The 19,215-nt window shown below is 38.6% G+C and overlaps 1 protein-coding gene and 1 pseudogene across 3 annotated transcripts in view; one reads left to right on the top strand and one right to left on the bottom strand.

Annotated features, from left to right (window-relative positions):
* prkacbb (protein kinase, cAMP-dependent, catalytic, beta b) overlaps positions 1-19,215 on the top strand; it is a 77,372-nt gene that overhangs the window by 7,630 nt on the left and 50,527 nt on the right. The window contains exons 2-10 of one of the 2 annotated variants that reach the window (XR_014030758.1): positions 1,580-1,641; positions 1,749-1,877; positions 2,665-2,763; positions 3,394-3,476; positions 5,096-5,222; positions 7,920-8,015; positions 8,101-8,223; positions 8,299-8,463; positions 9,862-11,536. Coding sequence is in view for 1 of the 2 variants with exons in the window: in XM_081374157.1 (XP_081230283.1) it covers positions 1,580-1,641; positions 1,749-1,877; positions 2,665-2,763; positions 3,394-3,476; positions 5,096-5,222; positions 7,920-8,015; positions 8,101-8,223; positions 8,299-8,463; positions 9,862-9,987 (1,010 nt within the window). In the remaining variant the exon portion in view is untranslated. Of the gene's footprint in view, positions 1-1,579; positions 1,642-1,748; positions 1,878-2,664; positions 2,764-3,393; positions 3,477-5,095; positions 5,223-7,919; positions 8,016-8,100; positions 8,224-8,298; positions 8,464-9,861; positions 13,168-19,215 lie in introns of those variants that run through there. The other variant, XM_081374157.1, reaches the window with a different exon arrangement.
* LOC308695876 (NACHT, LRR and PYD domains-containing protein 12-like) overlaps positions 14,197-19,215 on the bottom strand; it is a 52,320-nt pseudogene continuing 47,301 nt past the window's right edge. The window contains exons 13-17 of the transcript XR_014032252.1: positions 18,909-19,082; positions 18,337-18,510; positions 17,995-18,156; positions 15,329-17,196; positions 14,197-14,708 (exon numbers count right to left, since the gene is read on the bottom strand). The product of XR_014032252.1 is annotated as an NACHT, LRR and PYD domains-containing protein 12-like (transcript). The remainder of the gene's footprint in view (positions 14,709-15,328; positions 17,197-17,994; positions 18,157-18,336; positions 18,511-18,908; positions 19,083-19,215) is intronic.

Here is a 19,215-nt window from a genome sequence, read left to right as displayed (position 1 = left end):
TGACTCTTTCTGCGGGATACATCACTACGCTAGAGGGAGTCTTCGAATCAGTTACGCAACAGATTTGTCCAAAAACACAGATTCATTTAGGAACAAAACACCACCTGTGTATTGCTCTGAAAGGCAGAAAGGTCGTGTTCTGGCTTTGTTTGCAACTACTGTCATTGGTGGAGCAGTAGTAAGTGGCAATACTGTGCCTAAAATGTAACGATCTTGTGGTAACATTTTATTTTACAGTCCTTGTCACACGTTATATGTACTTATTATAGTAATAACAATAAATTATGCATAATTAATTACATGCAACTCTCCCCAATCGTAATAATCAAACTTTTAAAGTCCTCATAAGGCAAAACTGCCTTGTTGATGCTCAAGTAAATTTATAAAATAAGTAAATTTATGATTTCGAGATATTTCTACTGGAACATATAAAGCAGACTCGCTCATTGCTCTGATTTCATTGGCAAAATGTATAAATCATGCACTTAATTTCATTTAATTCATTAAAGATCAGAAGCTTGCTATGAAATTAGCAGTTTCCTCTGTTTATCCTTTAAAACATTAGTGGGTTGTTGGACCGTCCTGGCGAATCTCTGATTCCTTCAAATATCAGCTCAAAATCTGCTTCTCTGCACAACCTTAACATTTCCCTAAATGCGTCTTAAACCCCGAACCGCTCCAGTCTTTGTCTATATTAACCATCTGTACCCATAAGCAGCCGTACTTCACAAAAATGGCTCGTTCCAGGCCGTCACATACTTGTGGAGCAGGAGCACACCATAAAAGGATGAGCCGGAGAGAGGGATCCTCCTGCGCTCGTAAAAACCCTCAAACACACACTAGCTGTTAGAAAATAGGCACCCGAATGGGACCGTGCCCAAGACCACTTGCACACACACACACACACAGCTCTCGAATGTTTCGCTGTGAACTACGGCTAGCGTCCTCAGATTGTCTTATTCGGCAGATGTGATACGTTCTGACTCAACTTTAGCTTTGTCTAGTATCTTTTGTCACGTCTAATCCATGTCTTGCACCGTCTAACTGATGTGATTGACAGAAATCTTTCTTGTGTATCTCTCTTTCTCTTTCTCTCCTGTTCTCTTTCTTATTCTTCATCATCCCATCCATGTGGGTCAATGTTCCTGAAAATCCGTGGTGATCTGTAGAGACTTTTGGTATGATCACGATTGCATTAGGTTGTCGCCGTGACGGAAAAGCATTTGCGTAAATTCTGCTGGCCGGTGTAAAAGAAAAGCCACAGTAAATGTGATGATTAGCTCTCTGATCATGTTTCCGTCACGGCGGTCAACTGAAGTCTGCTGTGGTGTTTGTGTTTCATGTCTTGATACTGTTAATGTCCTGCTCCTGTGTTCATCAGTAATGCATGCATGCTTCACATGTTCACCACTGATGTCCATGGTTGCCTTGTGAGATTGCCTGATTTTGATGTCTAGAAAGTACAAGTAGCTAGAAAAATATTCCCTCGTTCACTTTTATCTCTGAATGTTGATTAGTTAGAGTTAAGTTCCTGCTAGTTTGTACTCTGATTTAGTTTTTGTTTTTTCCCTCCTTTCAGTTAAAGAGTTTCTAGCCAAAGCCAAAGAAGATTTCTTGAGAAAATGGGAATCACCACCACAGGTGAGTTTATTTATTTATTCACTTTTATTGTTGTGTAGTGATGCAGTATTGTAGGAAAATGTCTTTCAAATGTGTGTGTGTGTGTGTGTGTGTGTTTGTCCCTAAAGAGCACAACTGGCTTAGATGACTTTGACAGACTGAAGACACTGGGCACAGGGTCCTTCGGCCGGGTCATGCTGGTCAAACACAAGGCTTCAGATCAGTTCTACGCCATGAAGGTTCTGGACAAACAGAAGGTGGGTTGTAGTTTAGTGCGGTTATGGTTTCTCTCTCAGTGTTTCACACCATAAACATGTCATATATTTATAAGTACCATCAATGCTTTCACGGATCAATACAGGGCTTGACATAAGCTTGTTTGCTCATCAGCCACTGTGGCTTGTGGTTTTCCAAAGTTGCGAGCCACTCAGTGTTTTCACTGGCCATAATTTTGACATCGACACCATGGGCAAAAACTGCCATGTAGATATTTGTAATATTATCTCATAATTTGGCAGCAGGTTTATTAGGCTGCTGTCACTTTAAGACCTGATCCATTATACTGTTACACATGCATTTTCTTTCTCAACTGTTCACATAAAACACTTACTGTGTTAACGTGAATACTCACTAAGACTGGCATTTTGACATTTAGTGTGTATTTGACTGTTTAAGTGCAATAAGCAGCGAAAAATAACTAAATTTAGTCCTGAGAGGCGGCTTTATGTGCCGCACTTTGGGTGTTTGAGCACAAATTCTGTGGGAATGAGTGAAATTAATCACAATAAGTGCAATCTCGTGCTGAAAGTCAAGCCTTGTAACAGCAACGATATTCATCCGGAGCGAGTGAGCAGAGGCGGGTTTGTGTGTCAGAGAGAGAGAGAGAGAGAGCCCTGGATCAAAGTGTAAAGGATAATAAAAACCACGATTCAACGGATTGAAATTCAGCCTATCAGAATCGAGACCCTGCTCTAAATAAATACAGCATGTATGATGGTGTATGATGATCTGCTCAATAATTCTCGTTTGTGTATTTTTTGCTAGGTGGTGAAGTTGAAACAAGTGGAGCATACGCTAAACGAGAAGAGAATATTACAAGCAGTATCGTTCCCGTTCCTCGTCAGGTTGGAATACGCCTTCAAGGTACCTTACATTAGCTTCATCATCAGATCTGTGTGTAGTGATCATCAGCAGTGTGTAGTGGTCATCAGATCTGTGTGTAGTGATCAACACATTAGTGTGTGTTCAGCACACATTATTTGGCCCTTTCAGTGGAATTGGAATAAGGTTTCATTAGTTAACATGAGCAACACTTCTACAGCATTTATTCATTAATGTTCATGAACAACTATTTTATATTAACTTACATTAACAGATTAGTAAATCATTAATAATATAATACTGTAAATGTTGTTAGTTAATACATACACTAATGTTAACAAGTTAGACCGTATTGTAAAGTGTTTCTCCTGCTGCTGTTTTCAAAATCTACACAGAATTTGCAAAAATTCTCCAACATTCTAGAGCTTTTATTTTGTGATTTGTCTTAAGTGTTCATTTAATTTCTATCTATGGTGTACATACATTTTAATATCTTTATACATATATTTAATATATAAAAAAAAAATACATAAACTGTTTGAATGAAATTGAATGAGAAACAGTATTGTGTAACAGTCGAGTAGTATTTCTAAGAGTGTGGTTTACTACACATCCCTGGTCTAGACTTGCTGTGTGTGTGTCTCAGTCTTCATGTGGGCTTTATTCTCATAGGACAACTCTAATTTGTACATGGTGATGGAGTATGTGCCAGGAGGAGAGATGTTCTCGCACCTCAGAAGAATCGGCAGGTTTAGGTGAGTGGAGGCTTACGTGTTCCTGCCAGAGCGGCTGAAGTTCAGCCTCAGCTCAGGGTTATGCAAACCAACGATGCTGTATCAGATGGAGTTATCGCATATTACTGTTATCAAAAACCTGTTACTTGGGTAATGGTGCAGAAGAATTACTAGTTTGTCGAGTTACTGAATTGTTTCAAGTGGTTAATGTGCTTGGAAGTTTTGTTTTTGTTTTGTTAAACTCTCTGTAAATGTCCTTTTCACAAAATGCCTCATCCTGACAGCACTCAATTCACCAATGAACTCAAGCATGTCAAACTAAATGCTTTAATTTAGGTTTAAAAGTGTTTTTTCATTGAAAACATGGAAGTACTGAATGGGATTGTTACATGTAGGATATGTCACGTGTCAGAAAGTGTTACTATAGTCAGCAGTGTTCATAATAAAAACAAATTCAGAAGTCATTCCCAATACCAAATAATTGTAATGATTCTCCATATTTCTCTGCGGAGGCCCTAAGAGGACATGGTGATAGAAGAAAATATGAACACTCTTTCACAAATGGTTTGCGCTCCCATGAGAAACTTTGCGTTCGCTCGCAAAACATTTGAGTTATTCGCAAGCAAATGCAAATAGATTTTTTTTTCCTTCAGTCTCATTTTCCCCTTCTCCATGTCCCTTCAGGCGCTCCGACATTTTCATATCAAAGTAAAACCCATTGCTATTGGACAGTCTTATACATACAACCGGCGTAGTGTCATAGAACGTCTCTGAAAAGGTTCACGCCCACTTTTAGGGGAAAACAATCCGGCGAGCGCCATACACAGTAACAGATTGAGGACGTGTACTAACCCTTACAAACATGTAATTTGTATTTAAACATTTTTTTTTTCACACAGTAGGCTACCCCTATTATGTATTTGTATTTAATTATTTTTTTCCACACAGTATTTTGTATTTTTTATTTTATTTTAAATACATTTCCATGTATTTATGCCCATCTCTGCCTGCCATCATCATCAATATCTTGCTGTTATGGAAATATCATGAATTACGGATGATGCTATCGAAAGCTAAATCAGGCTAGTTGTATAGCTGGACAGAAACGTGCACTCAGTAGCTACTTTAAATATAAAGACACAATATTATACATTTAAAGATGTTTACTTATTAAAACCATAGTAAAATCATTCACTGGCTACCTGGTGACTCGATGAGGTACGAGTAAATGTCCGGGTAAACCACTGGGTGGGGTTGATAGGCCAATTTGACGCTGGTAGAATGAAACGGGATATGTTTTTAAGTTGCCCAAATTAAGTTTATAAATGTATCGTTCACGCTCTATGGAAGGCAGGGTGGACATATAATTACTCGACATATTTTATCTAAGTGATTTCTGCAGTTATACACGTCTGCCGGCTGTGTACGGACGTTGTTTTGTGCCGCTATTTTGTATTGAAGTCTATGGGAAGTCTGGCTTGTTTTCCCCTAAAAAGGGGCGGTTACAAAATTGACAGTTAAGTTCCCGGATGTGCCGGTTGTATGTATTGCCCTGTGTAACTATTCAAACGTATGGAATGTAAAATGGATTTGTCTCGTGTCTTGTGTCTAACTCTGGGATGTGATTGGTCTGATGACAGTGAACCACACGCACGGTTTTACGCTGCACAGATCGTCCTGACCTTCGAGTACCTCCACTCACTTGACCTCATCTACAGAGACCTGAAGCCTGAGAACCTACTCATCGACCAGCAGGGATATATACAGGTAACCCTTCAGGCGTCCGTTTCCAATGACATGATCTGATCTTGATTTAACTCACTATTAGACAAACACTATCGGACTTATATAATGCACAGACAGTTGTGGTTTCACATTTATATCTCACACATCGAGTCGTTCACAGTGCGGGGGTGGCGGAAGTAAGCGCACCCTTGAATAATAACTTGTAGATGCTCCTTTAGCAGCAACACTTCCTCCGGTGGTTTCCTGCAGCTGCTTCTAACGCCCGTTTCACACACACTCCGTGTGCGGTGTGTGTTGCAGTGCGTGTGCGGTGCAGGAGCAGCACACGCTATAGTGCTTTCACATATGATGCGTTTGGACCACAAAAACACACTCACTGTTTGTTTTTCAAATCCAGAAGTTATCAGCAACTTTTATTTAAAAAAAGTTTTGTCAGCATTGCGATTCTCTTTGTACACATATACTCTCTTTAACGAACGCTTAAACACAATTTAAACAACGTATTATTCAGTGCTACTTATATATAGATTTATATATTAAGTTGCTCAAGCTAGTGGTAACATATTTAGCCTACTTATACTAAAATCGCAAACATTTAAAATTAAAACTTAAAATTGACAAAATAAGTGTTTCTTATGACTGTCCTCTAGATGGCAGTAGTACCAAACATACAGTTAGCAGAAACCCAAGGAGTGTAAAGCAGGCACAAGGAGTGACAGAAAGAGCTAAGCTCGTGTTGAAGTGCTCTAAGAATAAAGAGGCTACAAGCCAGTTCAAACATTAACTTGTTCAGAGTGTTTAATCCATGAACACCACATATTCCATTAGTTATTATTACACTGGACATGGAATCTTTTCCCAAATCTTCACTCACGTCTCTCGCCCATTTTCGCAGGGGACTATAAACGTGTCTTCCTTTGGTTCGCTTTTAAGTTGGCCTATTATATTCACATTCTTTACTGTGGTAAAGTAGAAAAACGCTGTAGGAAAGATAGCTTACCTTTTACATACAGGGCTTGACATTAACTTTTTGAGGCACTTGTCCTTCGGACAAGTAAATTTATGTTTTACTTGTCCATGCACAAAAGTCACTTGTCCGGGTAAATATTTATAATTTTATAATTAATTTTTTTGTGTTTTGCTAATGCAGAATTCGAACAAACCGTTGAAAGCATCCAAACACTATCAATATTAATAAAATTCAGTTGAAACAGTAGAAAGGAACGTGTCCCAAGAATAGTTCCCCTTCAACAGGAAATAATAAAGGATCTCCAGACTCCATAATACAAAGTAATACTTTGCACGCTGGTGTGCAGTGTATCACCAGAGGAAGTGGTGACTCTTGTAGGTATCCTCAGTATTTGCAAGCTAGCTAGACTTACTGTATACTATATCTAAAATAATTTTGTAGACATAACAGTTAGAGATGCACAGATTACAATTTTCTAGGCCGATTCCGATTTTTCATTGAGTTTGACCTGCTGGTACCGATTTAAGCCGATTCCGATTAAATTTTTTTCTAACCACTTTACATTACACACAAATATTTATTTTCGATCTTTTCTTTAACCCTTTCACGCGTAAGTTTAAAATATTCTAACTGACCCCCCCACCCCCAGAGTGAGTTTTTTCAAGGCGAACGTTCCCTTTAATGTTTCCATGGCGACGCGTCATGCGATACACCGCAGCCGCAATAATACTGTATGACAGATGTCGCTTTTATTTCGCTTTTCCTTTTTTATTCAAAATATTCACAAACTTGCTTACCATGTCATACACAGCCTATCTGATATTCCGATTCTCAAATACGTGTAAGTGAGTGTGTTTGGTTGTTTAAAAACCTTTATAAATAATCTTGATCTATAACATGAGATGGGCGCCACAATGTTGTCCTGCTGTCAGTCGGATTTACAGCACGAGAATTCATCAGTTTCTCCCGAAATAAATGCAAGAAAGTGGCCGGTGAACTGAGTAGAATAAACTTTATAGTTACTTCCACTATGTTTATCTGATATGAATAACATATGTCGGCAAATTATATTTGAATAGATTGTTATTGCTGCTTCCACAGACATCAGTGTGTATTTTACAAACTCCAAATGTATTGTTTTACTCGTGCTTATGGGTATTTAAATATCTGAAACCTAAAATAAACATTATGAGGTTGAAAACACTGCGTAGTTGTGATATATGACAGCGCTGAACGCGTCCGACTCTGGCTCAGCGCCAGCCAACGCGCGAAAGCACAATTTTTTAATCTGGCAGTGATGCGACGTCTGAAATCGGTAAAATTAAATCTGTAAAATTATAGATGTAATGAGTGGCACATAACGTGAAGTAACATGGCATTTTATTTTGTTTGAAATTTAACTTGTCCAGTGGGACAACTAATTTTCTCTTCCACTTGTCCTACAAAAAAATCCACTTGTCCCGGACAAGCGAACAAGCCTTAATGTCGAGCCCTGACATATATATTTGCTTGTTGTAACTCTTCAAAATTAAACTTTATTTTTGTTAATTAGTGCATGTTTAATTAGATAAGGCCACATTATCATATTTAAACACAACATTTCAGAAAACTTGTCTTTTTTTTTTTTTTGCAATTATTAATGTAATCAACTGGTGAAGTATGGTGATATCTCTTGGTTATTTTTAATTTTGTACTATTCTCCTGGTGTCTCTTTCCCTAAATCCACTGAACTGTGGTTTCCCGCACAGGTGACAGACTTCGGATTTGCAAAAAGAGTAAAAGGCAGAACCTGGACATTATGTGGGACTCCGGAGTACCTGGCGCCAGAGATCATCCTCAGCAAGGTCTTCCTCCACACTTCTCTGATTCAGTTCACATATTTCCCATATTTCCCACAGGGCGACTCACTCATGTGTTGCTCTAATGTAGGGGTACAACAAGGCTGTGGACTGGTGGGCTCTCGGCGTGCTCATATATGAAATGGCGGCTGGATATCCCCCGTTTTTTGCAGACCAACCCATTCAGATCTATGAGAAAATCGTGTCTGGAAAGGTATTGGCATGTTCTTGATGTGTGCAGCTGAGCGATTGGGTCGATAGTAATTGACATGTGGAGCGTGTTTTGTAGGTCCGGTTCCCCTCGCACTTCAGCTCGGACCTGAAGGACCTGTTGAGGAATCTGCTGCAGGTGGACCTCACCAAACGCTTCGGGAACCTGAGGAACGGGGTCAACGACATCAAGAACCACAAGTGGTTCGCCACCACGGATTGGATAGCCATCTATGAGAGAAAGGTATGACGCCCAGTCTTCGGTTGTGTCGCTCGAGTCTTGGGTTAAACCTCCACCGTATTGATATGTGAACTATTCTTACAGTTGAAAACAGCTGTTTTGTTTGTGAATATATAGCGTAATTTATTCCTGTGATCAAAGCTGAATTTTCAGCATCATTACTCCAGTCTTCAGTGTTGCATGATAAATTATAATTGGTGATCGATTATTTAAAGGGATACTTCACCTCTGGAAAGATGAATGTGTGTTTAAATTGGGTCATTTATGTAGTAGAAATGTGAAATTATTTTAGGGAAGTTGGAGCCTTCTAGACTGAGAAAAGCCAGAAAATGTATTTTTGGCTCATGTGGATGAAAGACAACAACTCCCAGAATGCACTTGCATCGCTACCCTACGAGGACACTCCCAAGCCACGCCTACCGGTTACAGAGGGCAGTATCGGGAGAAATGATACAGCTAGGCTACTAGTTGAGTCGAAACTGAACAGACGGCGTTGTATGGTGAGATCCCCCTATGGGCGGGTTGAAGACATGCGGGACGAGCTCCTCCTACTGGCTGGAGTCTCTCGCCTCTGGACAGAAGAGCCTCTGAGGAGCTAAATTACCATTTTTGTGTCATCAGAAGTTTTTGTCCAGACACACAATACAGAAATCTCTCGTCTCAGGGGGACATGAGGAGGGAGGGAAGCACGGTCACTCGAAAATACCACAGATTTTCTACTGATACAAAGCTTAATGCTAATCGCTGAAGAATCCCTTTAATAATGGCTCTCATTAATAACAGTTCGGTGTCGAAAACAGTTTTGCTGCTTCATATTTTTGTGGAAACTGCTAAATTTTTTCAAGATTATTTGAATAAAAAGGTCAAAAGAACAGCATTTATTTGAAATGTAAATATTTTGTAACGTCTTTAATGTCACTTTTGATCAACTAAATGCATTCTTGATGAATAAAAGTATTAATTTATTTTCTTTTTTTGTCTTTCCCCAGATTGTTTTATAAAAAAATCTGTGTTAAATCATATTAGAGTGATTTCTGAAGGATCATGTGACGCTAAAGACTGGAGTAATGATGCTGTAAATTCAGCTTTGATCGCAGGAATAAATTACACTTTACTAGATATTCACATAGGAAACAGCAGATTTACACTGTAATAATATTTCACATTATTACAGTTTTTACTGTATTTTTTTATTTAAAAAAAATGCAGCCTCTGTGAGCAAAAAGAGACTTCTTTCAAAAACACAATTTTTTTTAATTATTCCAAGCATTTGACTGGTAGTGTATAGTAAGAGAAGTGAACTGTCACTGTATTGTCAGTATAAGCATATATCAGTGTAGCTGGAGCGCACAGGCATTACGACACACACTCCTGATGACATGAGTTTCTCCATCCCGCCAGGTGGAGGCGCCGTTCATACCAAAGTGCAGAGGTCCCGGAGACACCAGCAACTTCGACGACTACGAAGAGGAGGACATCCGTGTGTCTCTCACGGAAAAATGTGCAAAGGAATTCTCAGAGTTTTAATTATGGACACATCAAAGCTAGACATGCGCATATATACACATATGTACTTCTCCATATATGTGTGTATATGTGTGTGTGTTTGTGTGCGTCACACGACACGTCAAATGAGGGTATCTTTGCACTCTAAAGACATGGGATGAGCAGAGAGCACATCACCCTTCCTTCATTCCTCCTCCATCCATCCATCCATCCATCCATCATCCGGCTTTAGAGAGGTCAGAGGTCACCGAGGTCACATGCTCTTAACCGTCATACACTGGCACATCTCTCACTCCTGTAATCACTCCCGTCCCACTCCACTGTTAAACAACCTCAGTTGTTCGGCATTAAGTTCCCCATTTCAGAGATGCTTTAGTCCGTATTTTAATTATCGTACGTGTGGGAGAAAAACAAACACACACTCAAAGGCCAATCCAGCATTGTTATCTTTATTTCCCCGGCAGCGTCTCAGTGTTGTGATTGGAGAGGTAGGCGTTGCCTATTGGCATTGTCGGTGTTACACGTCGCTTTTATTTCATTTTTACCTTAGACCAAAACAACTGACAACTTTCTTTTGTTTTGTTTGTTTGTTACATGTGCAGATCTGTTGAATTCAGAGTGTTTTTCCGTTTCTTTGAACCGCCGTGTGTGTGTTGAAAGCATGACCAAAAGCATCATGTTGTGAATGGCAGAGGAGATCCCGATGATGTTACAGTGATCTTGATCACGACGGTACAGTGAAGGTCCAGTCTCATGCATATACTGACAGATGTTGTTAGCAATATGAAATATATCTTATTTTACCACTTCATTATGCAAAGGTTTTATTCTAAAGTGTAAGATAGAACCGGTTCACTTTGATCATTTTAACAGTGCTGTTTATTATCTGATATTTAAAACTAAGAAAAACAGCAAGTGTATTGGTCCGATGTGCTGTAGGATGAATCCCGTCGGGAATGAGCAGCTTCAGTCCCGCAGAGTTAGAGGAGGAGTTCACTTCAGGATTAGTATTTCCTGATGATTTACATGTCTTTCTTTCTTCAGTCGAAAAGAATTGCAGGTTTTTGAGGAAAACACTCCAGGATGTTTCTCCATATAGTGACTTCAATGGGGTCCAACGGGTTGAAGGTCCAGATGTGAGTTTCAGTGCAGCTTCAAAGTCTCGACACGATCCCAGACGAGGAATAAGAGTCTTATCTAGACAAACCAGCGGACATTTTATAAAAAAATAAACATTTATATACTTGCACGAGCTGTGATACGCCACACATTACGTAATCACGTTGAAAGGTCAAGCGTGATGTAGGTGTAAGTACAGACCTAGTGTTTACAAAGTCAACGTGCAAAGACCGAGTCAAACGCCCTTTACAAAAAAAAAAAAAAAAAAATGTCGCACGATTTTGAAGTTGAGAAGAGAAAATTAGATGGTTTTTGCTCTTTTTGAACCGAAATGCGTGACATCGTGGACGTGCAAGACCAGCATTTGTGGTTAAAAGTATATAAATGTTAATTTTTTTTATAAAATAACCGCTGGTTTGTCTAGATAAGACTCTTATTCCTCGGCTGGATCGTGTCGAGACTTTGAAGCTGCACTGAAACTCACATTTGGACCTTCAACCCGTTGGACCCCATTGAAGACACTATATGGAGAAAAATCCTGGAATGTTTTCCTCAAAAACCTTAAATTCTTTTCCACTGAAGAAAGAAAGACATGAACATCTTGGATGATTCAATTCAAATATCAATTCAAATTTATTTGTATAGCGCTTTTCACAATACATATTGTTTCAAAGCAGCTTTAAAGAAAGTGCATTTCAGAAATGTACATAGAGAAATACAGTTAGTTAATCATGTATTGATTTAGGGCATGATGTAGAGGAGAGTAAATTATCAGGAAATTTTCATTCTGAAGTGAATAATCCTTTAACTCGAACCCTGATGATTCCTGTAGCTATTAATCCTGAAGCCCTCGATCATGTGTGTGTGTGTGTGTGTGTGTGTGTGTGTGTGAGATCCTCTCAGGACTGAAGCTGCTCATCCCTGGATGTGATCGTCACAGCGAGGCACTTATCAGTTACACATCAGTTACTTATGTTCACGTTTGTGTCACTGTTTTTAAGTTGTTAATGTTGAAGCTGTTTTGCAAAGTTCTCTCTTAACTGAAAATTGTAAAACTGCCAAAACTGTTTTTTTCTTTCCATTGTCGCTGTTAAACTTCTGTCGTCCGTTTTTCTTTTGTTCTTTTCTTTATGACCGAATGTAGTGTTGAAACTTCTAGGTATGCATATTGTTTGAAAAGTTTGACTTTTGAGGTACATTCTCACAGACATATACTAAGAAACTGAATATGTTACAAAGGAGAGAAACCGAGGTTAGCGAGCCTCTTCTTTGTATCACATATAATCCAGTTATTGTTCAGCTCATACTGCGTATATGCATTATTTCTTATAAATGTTTTTATTTATACACATATTAGAGAGATGCTAATAAATTTTATTTTTAAGATTGGTTGTTCTTTTCAGTGTGTGCAAATGATCTGTTGCTTTTACATGACATCAATTATGTTTTAAATCACCTTTTAAAAGTAAGATTTTAAACATTGTCAAGCAGGCTCAAGCTAAATTATTATGTTTTAATACATGTTGGCATATATGTGTCAAAAAGAGTTAACATTGCAGTGTATTTATCCAGTACTGGCTTGAGGTCAGTTAGTGCTCATGCAGATGAAGCTAGTGTTTTCTGTTCCTCCATTTCCCCAAAACTACTGCATTTCAATCAGTCGGTTAATACAAGTTTACTGAAGAGATGCTGTTTTTATCCACACACAAACATTGATCAATGCACAAATATAAAACACGTGTAAACTGAAGCTAAAACATGCGTGCTTGATGCTCGTGAGCCATCATTCTTTATTAAGTATGAAAAACAGTATAATCATTGTTCACAGTCATCAAGAATATGAAGTTATCCCTGCATGAGCCACAGGAGAGATGAAGTGATCTCACATCAGCCCAGCAGGAGGAGATGTGGACACACACTCTGAGATGATGAACACACTCCACAACACACACTATAGCTGTGTCCCAATGTTGAAGGCTGCATCCTTTGAAGGACGCAGACTTCAAGGATGCAGCCTATGCGTCCTCTGAAGGACGCACCATGCAGCCTTCCTAGGATTTCCTAATTGTGCAACCAGGTGTTCCCGATCACCGCTCCTGGCGCCAAGCAACGGTGCGAGAGGACAGCTGCTATCCTGATCATTCATTTTGATAACTGAGTAAACAGCAATGGAGCCAGAATTGGCTATTGTCATTTTTATGGTTTATATTTTACTGGAGGACATGGTGAGGATTTTTTAGCCCCGGCGCTGCCGGATCATGTATTTTCAGTTTAGCCCTGTTTGAATACAAAACCCAATTTAATATAAAATGTCCAGTATTTCTCGCGCTCGTCATCTGCAGCTGTCACAGTTGCCAGGCGACAAGAACAATCCTTCATAGGCTAGACGGTCCGAGCGCTTCAGATGCGCCCTTTGATATGGGACGCTGCTGTAGTTAGCAACAATTTGTTAATATTGTGACAATAAGCCTACATTTTGTAACTTTAATTTTCGGAACTGCATATTTCGTTAAGTATTCACTTACAAATGTTAAGTAACCTAGCCTACTGAAGTATTTTTTTTCCCTCACATCACAATATGATTACATTACACTACACAAAAGTATATAATGTAACAACCAGATATTACTGTATATTGAAAATATACAGAAGTAAAATGCAACATAGCCTACGCAGTAATGCAGTAGTAGCCTAATATAAATGCAGTAGTTATTAAAAGTACTTTTTTCAGAAAGCCGTCGATTGAATCAGCCCTGCAAACCTGTTGGTAGACAACTTAGTGGATAGTGGAAATATGCACTCAAACGCTCTGGAGACCATCCCAGATGATGTCCCACCAGCAGGAGGCCTTACCAGGGGCAGCCCATCCCGGTCCAGCAGCTCAGCTCAATAGAGTCTACATCATTTTTTTCTTATTTTATGTATTGTAAAATTTAATGTTTATGTTGATTTTGATATGTTTAACGTATTTTGTAAATAGTTGGAAAAAGTACTTTAATGTAGCCTATAGAACAAATGATTTTCATTTACCAATATTATTTGAAAAAATAAAAAGGTATAGAATTTGTTTCATGCATAAAGTATTACTGTCATTACAAAAATAAACAATGTCCAGAACAATTCATTCTCTTTTATTTACACAATTAAAGTTGCATAAAAATAAATGTACATAATTTTTATTTTAAAAAATAAAAGTGAAAAAAATTAAACAAGAATATGTAGAAAATGTATGTATTTTTCAATCATTCTCTCAAGAAGAGAAAACAGCCTGTCCATCCTCTCCCTTCTTTCCTGTGCTCTCCTCGCCTCTGCCTCCCTCTCTAGTTACATTTCTTCTCCGATCAAGTCCAAAAACCCATCCTGTCTCGCCGCCTTCGTGCTGGTGCTGGTGCTCCTGCTGGTGCTACTGGTGGGGCTGGTGCTGCTGCCCCTGGCTCCTCCTCACCGTGGGTACCCACTACTGAACTCGGCCCTGGTGTGTCCTCAGGGATTGAGGCGATGAGGACAGGGGGGTTGGTGCAATGCCTCTGTCCCAACACCTCATCCATGAGGACAAACCAGGGCCAAGTTTCAGCAGTGGGTTTCCCACTCACACCCTCACCTGTCCCAGGACACTTGCAATCCTAAAGGCAGAGCAAATGAACCATGGCTTGTTAACAACAACAGGACAATACATTTTTAGCAAATATGTGTGTATTACTTTTCTTATAATATATATATATATATATATATATATATATATATATATATATATATATATATATATATATATATATATATATATAAACCCATTTTTTCCTTAATTGTTCTAAAAAAAGCAGAAAAGGGTACTTAACACAGAGGAGCAATCTTAAGTGCATTGTTAACACTGAAAAATATGACACATCAAGACACGCATACAAAATACTTAAGAAATCATATTTCTGTATACTAAAATTTGGTTAAAACCACATAGCTTGCATGACAGCACTACAAAAACACATAAAAGTGAAATCCCATTGCCTTATCTACTGCTTTTCTTATTGTTTTGGGCTTTATTGGGTGAGTGATATTTCTTATAATGCACAAGTGCAAATATTACAAATAGGTCGTTAAACTAATAATGTTATTACCACAAGTTTTGCCTAAAACTACCTGATAAATGTAGCCACACAATGGTGACGAACGAGTTAAGAAGAAGTTTATAAGAAACTTTAACTCTGGTTTTGCTAGCTTTTTGAGTAAATGAAAACATAATACTTACATTTAAATGTGAATTTGCTGTCCACCACCAATCTCTAGTCTCGGCCGCCTTTAAAAATAAATAAATAAATGCTGTCGTCAACGGCGCGCAATGGCTTATGGGGTAGAATAGGCCGCTAAGTGTCCATTTATGTATCCTTCTTTTCTTTTCACGGGGAAAGGAAGGGTGCATTTGGCGTCGCTTTTGAATCAGGGAAGCCTTCGTCGAGCCGCGGTGACGCAATCGGCCTTCAAATACGGCCTTCGGAGGATGCAGCCTTCACTTTGGGACACAGCTTATGGGAACAGATATCCACAAGTAAGCAATGACTGGGTTAATAAACAGAGGTCATGTGACAGGAAAAGCTTGTTTACACCACAGAATTAAACATTTTTAAAGATAATTGAGACTTTACATTTCGCAATTCTGCTTTATTTCTCAGAATTGTGAGATATAAGGTCAGAATTGAGTGTTATAAAGGAAATAAAAATAAAATTCTCAGAAATGCATGTATAGGCTATATCTCGAAATTCTGATGTTATAACACAATTGCAACTTCATATCAATTCTGAATTTATATCTCGCAATTGTATCTCATAAATATGCAATTGTGAGAGAAAAAAAAAGTCCCAATTACCTTTTTTATTTTTTTATTCTGTGGCGGAAACCAGCTTTCATAGTTAACCTTGCTTCCTGGAAACATTTACTGGTCAAATATATTTCTACATACATTTTAATTGCTGTTAGCAAATGTTTAATTTCAGTTAGTCTAGTGCAGTACACTTGGCAAGCTTGTGTTTTGTTTTTAAAGAAAAAAATAGACGTATTAGTAAGTGTTAGTGTTGGTCAAGTGTTGACAGAAAAGATGTGTCTTCATCAGTTTCTCTAAGATGGCTCATCAGCTCGAGTTGAGTTGGCCAGGTCAGTGCACCAGCGGGGATCAGTCCAGGTGAAGAGATGTTGTGCCTCTATGAGACGGTGACCACTTTTATATGACCACGGGGTGGCGCTCTCTCCCCCACCACAGGCTTGAGGGAGTGCAGGGGAGAGAGCCATTGCTCTGCACAGAAGCATCAAGCTTTTGAAGCCAGTAAATAAACCCCAGTTGTGCAGGCGGGGCACGTTGTCACACTGCGTTACAGTGAGCCCCTATTAGAAATATGATATTCTATTCTATACTTTTATAGTTTATATACACCTATGGGGCATATTGTCACATTTCACTTCCATTCTTTCAGGCTATACAATGTATTAATGAAAAAAAACAATACGTGTGAAATTAATGTGGGAAAAAATAAATTCTCTGAACCCTAAGTAGGTTTACACAAACTGAGAAAGTCAAAAAGCGATAGGCTGTGCCCCGCTCTCCCCTACTTATGTATGCCGAGTGTGTCTGCGCATGATCATTTAAATCTTTGTGGACTCGGCCAGACTCGACTCAGACTCAGATGTTAAGGACTCGGACTCGACAATGGTGGACTCGGACCCGACACTACTACTCTGTAAAGTGGAATAGAAGAGAAACATTTATGTGCTATACTTGACAATCACGTTCATGATAAGAAATATTGTAATAATTATGGATGAGTTCAATCCAAACATTATTATATTTGCAGGCCTTTAATTACAACTAAACCATCATTTGGCTGAATAATAAACCAACATGAATCATTCAATATCACATGTTTCTAATACGCATGCTAACACACACGCTGCTTTATTTAATTGTGAAGTCTGGGTCTCTTCCACCTGAATGAAACACATTTACACATTTATTTCTCCTCATAGACAGTAGTGAGACTCTTCTGTTGGTTTCTGCTCCTCTCATGATCATTTCTCACTATGATATAACGCATCCATCAGAGTTTGATGATTGATCTTCATCTACACTGTAAAGTGGAACAGAAGAGAAAACAATCAGTGTTCAGTGGAACAAAGTGCAAATTATTATATTTCAATTACTGTTTTCTTGAGTAAAGGGTTAGGTAAATTGAATTCCTGTAATCAGATTAATTACCGACTTCACATGATCTTGCACAGATATTTGTGTTTTTAAATATAATAGATGTAAAACATGAATCATGTTCATATGTGTGTGTCGGTGCGACTCCTATTGAGTCTCTGTAAAGGAGAAACTAATGAGTGTACGGCGTATGGAATAAACCACAGGGAGCAAATACAAATGTTATTTTGAGTTCAAACACAAACCTTTAGTTAAAGCCGTTTGTCCTCTAGTTTAAACATGTTTGTAGGCTCTTAGTAAATAACTGAGAGTAAAGTGAGTGTAAAGTAGTGTGACGTGGTGCTTGTCACAGTAAAAACACACTAGAGACAGAGACATTTCTCATGTGAGCTGGACGCTGAGAGCTGAAGCTGGAACTGCACTGATTTTAGCAGGAGTGCAGCGTTTCCTACAATCTGACCAAGTCTGTTTTCACACTGAAATGATTCACTTCTACTGACACAGTTAATAAAGCAGGTGTTGATGTATAAAGCTGTGACAGTGAGCTTTTGTTCTCTCTCCTCCTTTGTGTTAAACATTTCAATAACTTCACATTTTGTTCTCACACAAACCCTTTGTTGCAATAAAGCTTAATGATAATTTCCTTTCACGAATGTTTGAAAGGTTTGTTCACATATCAGAGGTAAATGAAGATCTCTTTAATATCTCAGTGATGTTTCCTCACCTCAGGACACAGTTTGAGTCTCGTATCACGTCTCTGAGCCGCTGCTTTGAGTCTCCTATATTATTGAGCCTCAGATCAAGCTCTTTTAAAAACTGCAGTGCTTTTGAGTTAGTCAAAGACTGAGTTAAAGAAGAAACATCTGTAATGCCACAGTCATATAGACTAGAAAGACACAAACAGAGGAAGAGAGATTAACTAACAAACAAATCATGAATGTGAAGAATTTTACACAAATATAATGTGAACTCAGACTCACTGTGAGATATTGAGCATAAAGTGTTTTAGTTTAAACTATTAAAGTGATTTTAAGCATTTTGATTCTTGTATGTGAATGTGACTGACCTCAATCTCTCCAGTTTACAGTGTGGATCCTTCAGTACGTCACATAAGTGCTTCACTCCAGAGTCTCCTAGTTTATTCCAGCTCAGGTTCAGCTCTCTCAGGTGTGACGGGTTTGATTTCAGAGCTGAAGTCAGGATGAGACTCTGTTTCTCTGTAATACTGCAATCACTCAGACTGAAGACAGAGAAATAACAATAGTTCACATCTATGATGATCATCTTATTGAAGAGCTACAGCAGCATTTAGTTTCCAATAGTCTGTTCTGAAACCCAGTCACACTAGTTCTGTGTGCTGGAAGACACTGTTTCTTCTCTTTCATTTTAACTATTTATTTGACGTCTCTCTTCTTTATTCTCTGTTGAAAAGGCAGATTTCTGCATGTACACAATCAGTACATTGTATCAAATGCTGGAAATTAAACAATTACTAACTAGATAAAAACACATAAAATGTGAGCAATAGGGAAAACCCAGAAAGTGCACTGCTATAAACAATGAAACATAAGCCCTGCTGTCTTCAAATAAATAAACTTCAGCCACACTGTAATTGCTGTACAGTATAATGATACTAACTGTAGTTTCTCCATCTTGAATTGTGGGTTCATCAGTAGATCACTGAGGGTTTTCACTCCAGAGTCTCCTAGTTTATTCCAGCTCAGGTCCAGCTCTCTCAGGTGTGACGGGTTTGATTTCAGAGCTGAAGTCAGGATGAGACTCTGTTTCTCTGTAATACTGCAATAACTCAGACTGAAGACAGAAAGAGAAAAGAAAATGAATCAGATCTATGATGATCAACTAACGTGTTTAGCTTCATCCAGCAGACTTTTGCTGACAAATAAACAGGGATATCCAGGTTCAGGGAACACAGAGAAAGACTTAA

This window comes from Scardinius erythrophthalmus, assembly GCF_964197995.2.
Source record: "Scardinius erythrophthalmus genome assembly, chromosome: 9".
Lineage (NCBI taxonomy): Eukaryota > Metazoa > Chordata > Actinopteri > Cypriniformes > Leuciscidae > Scardinius > Scardinius erythrophthalmus.
The sequence above is the reverse complement of the archived record's forward strand: the minus strand, read 5'-3'. Positions and strand labels throughout refer to the sequence as shown.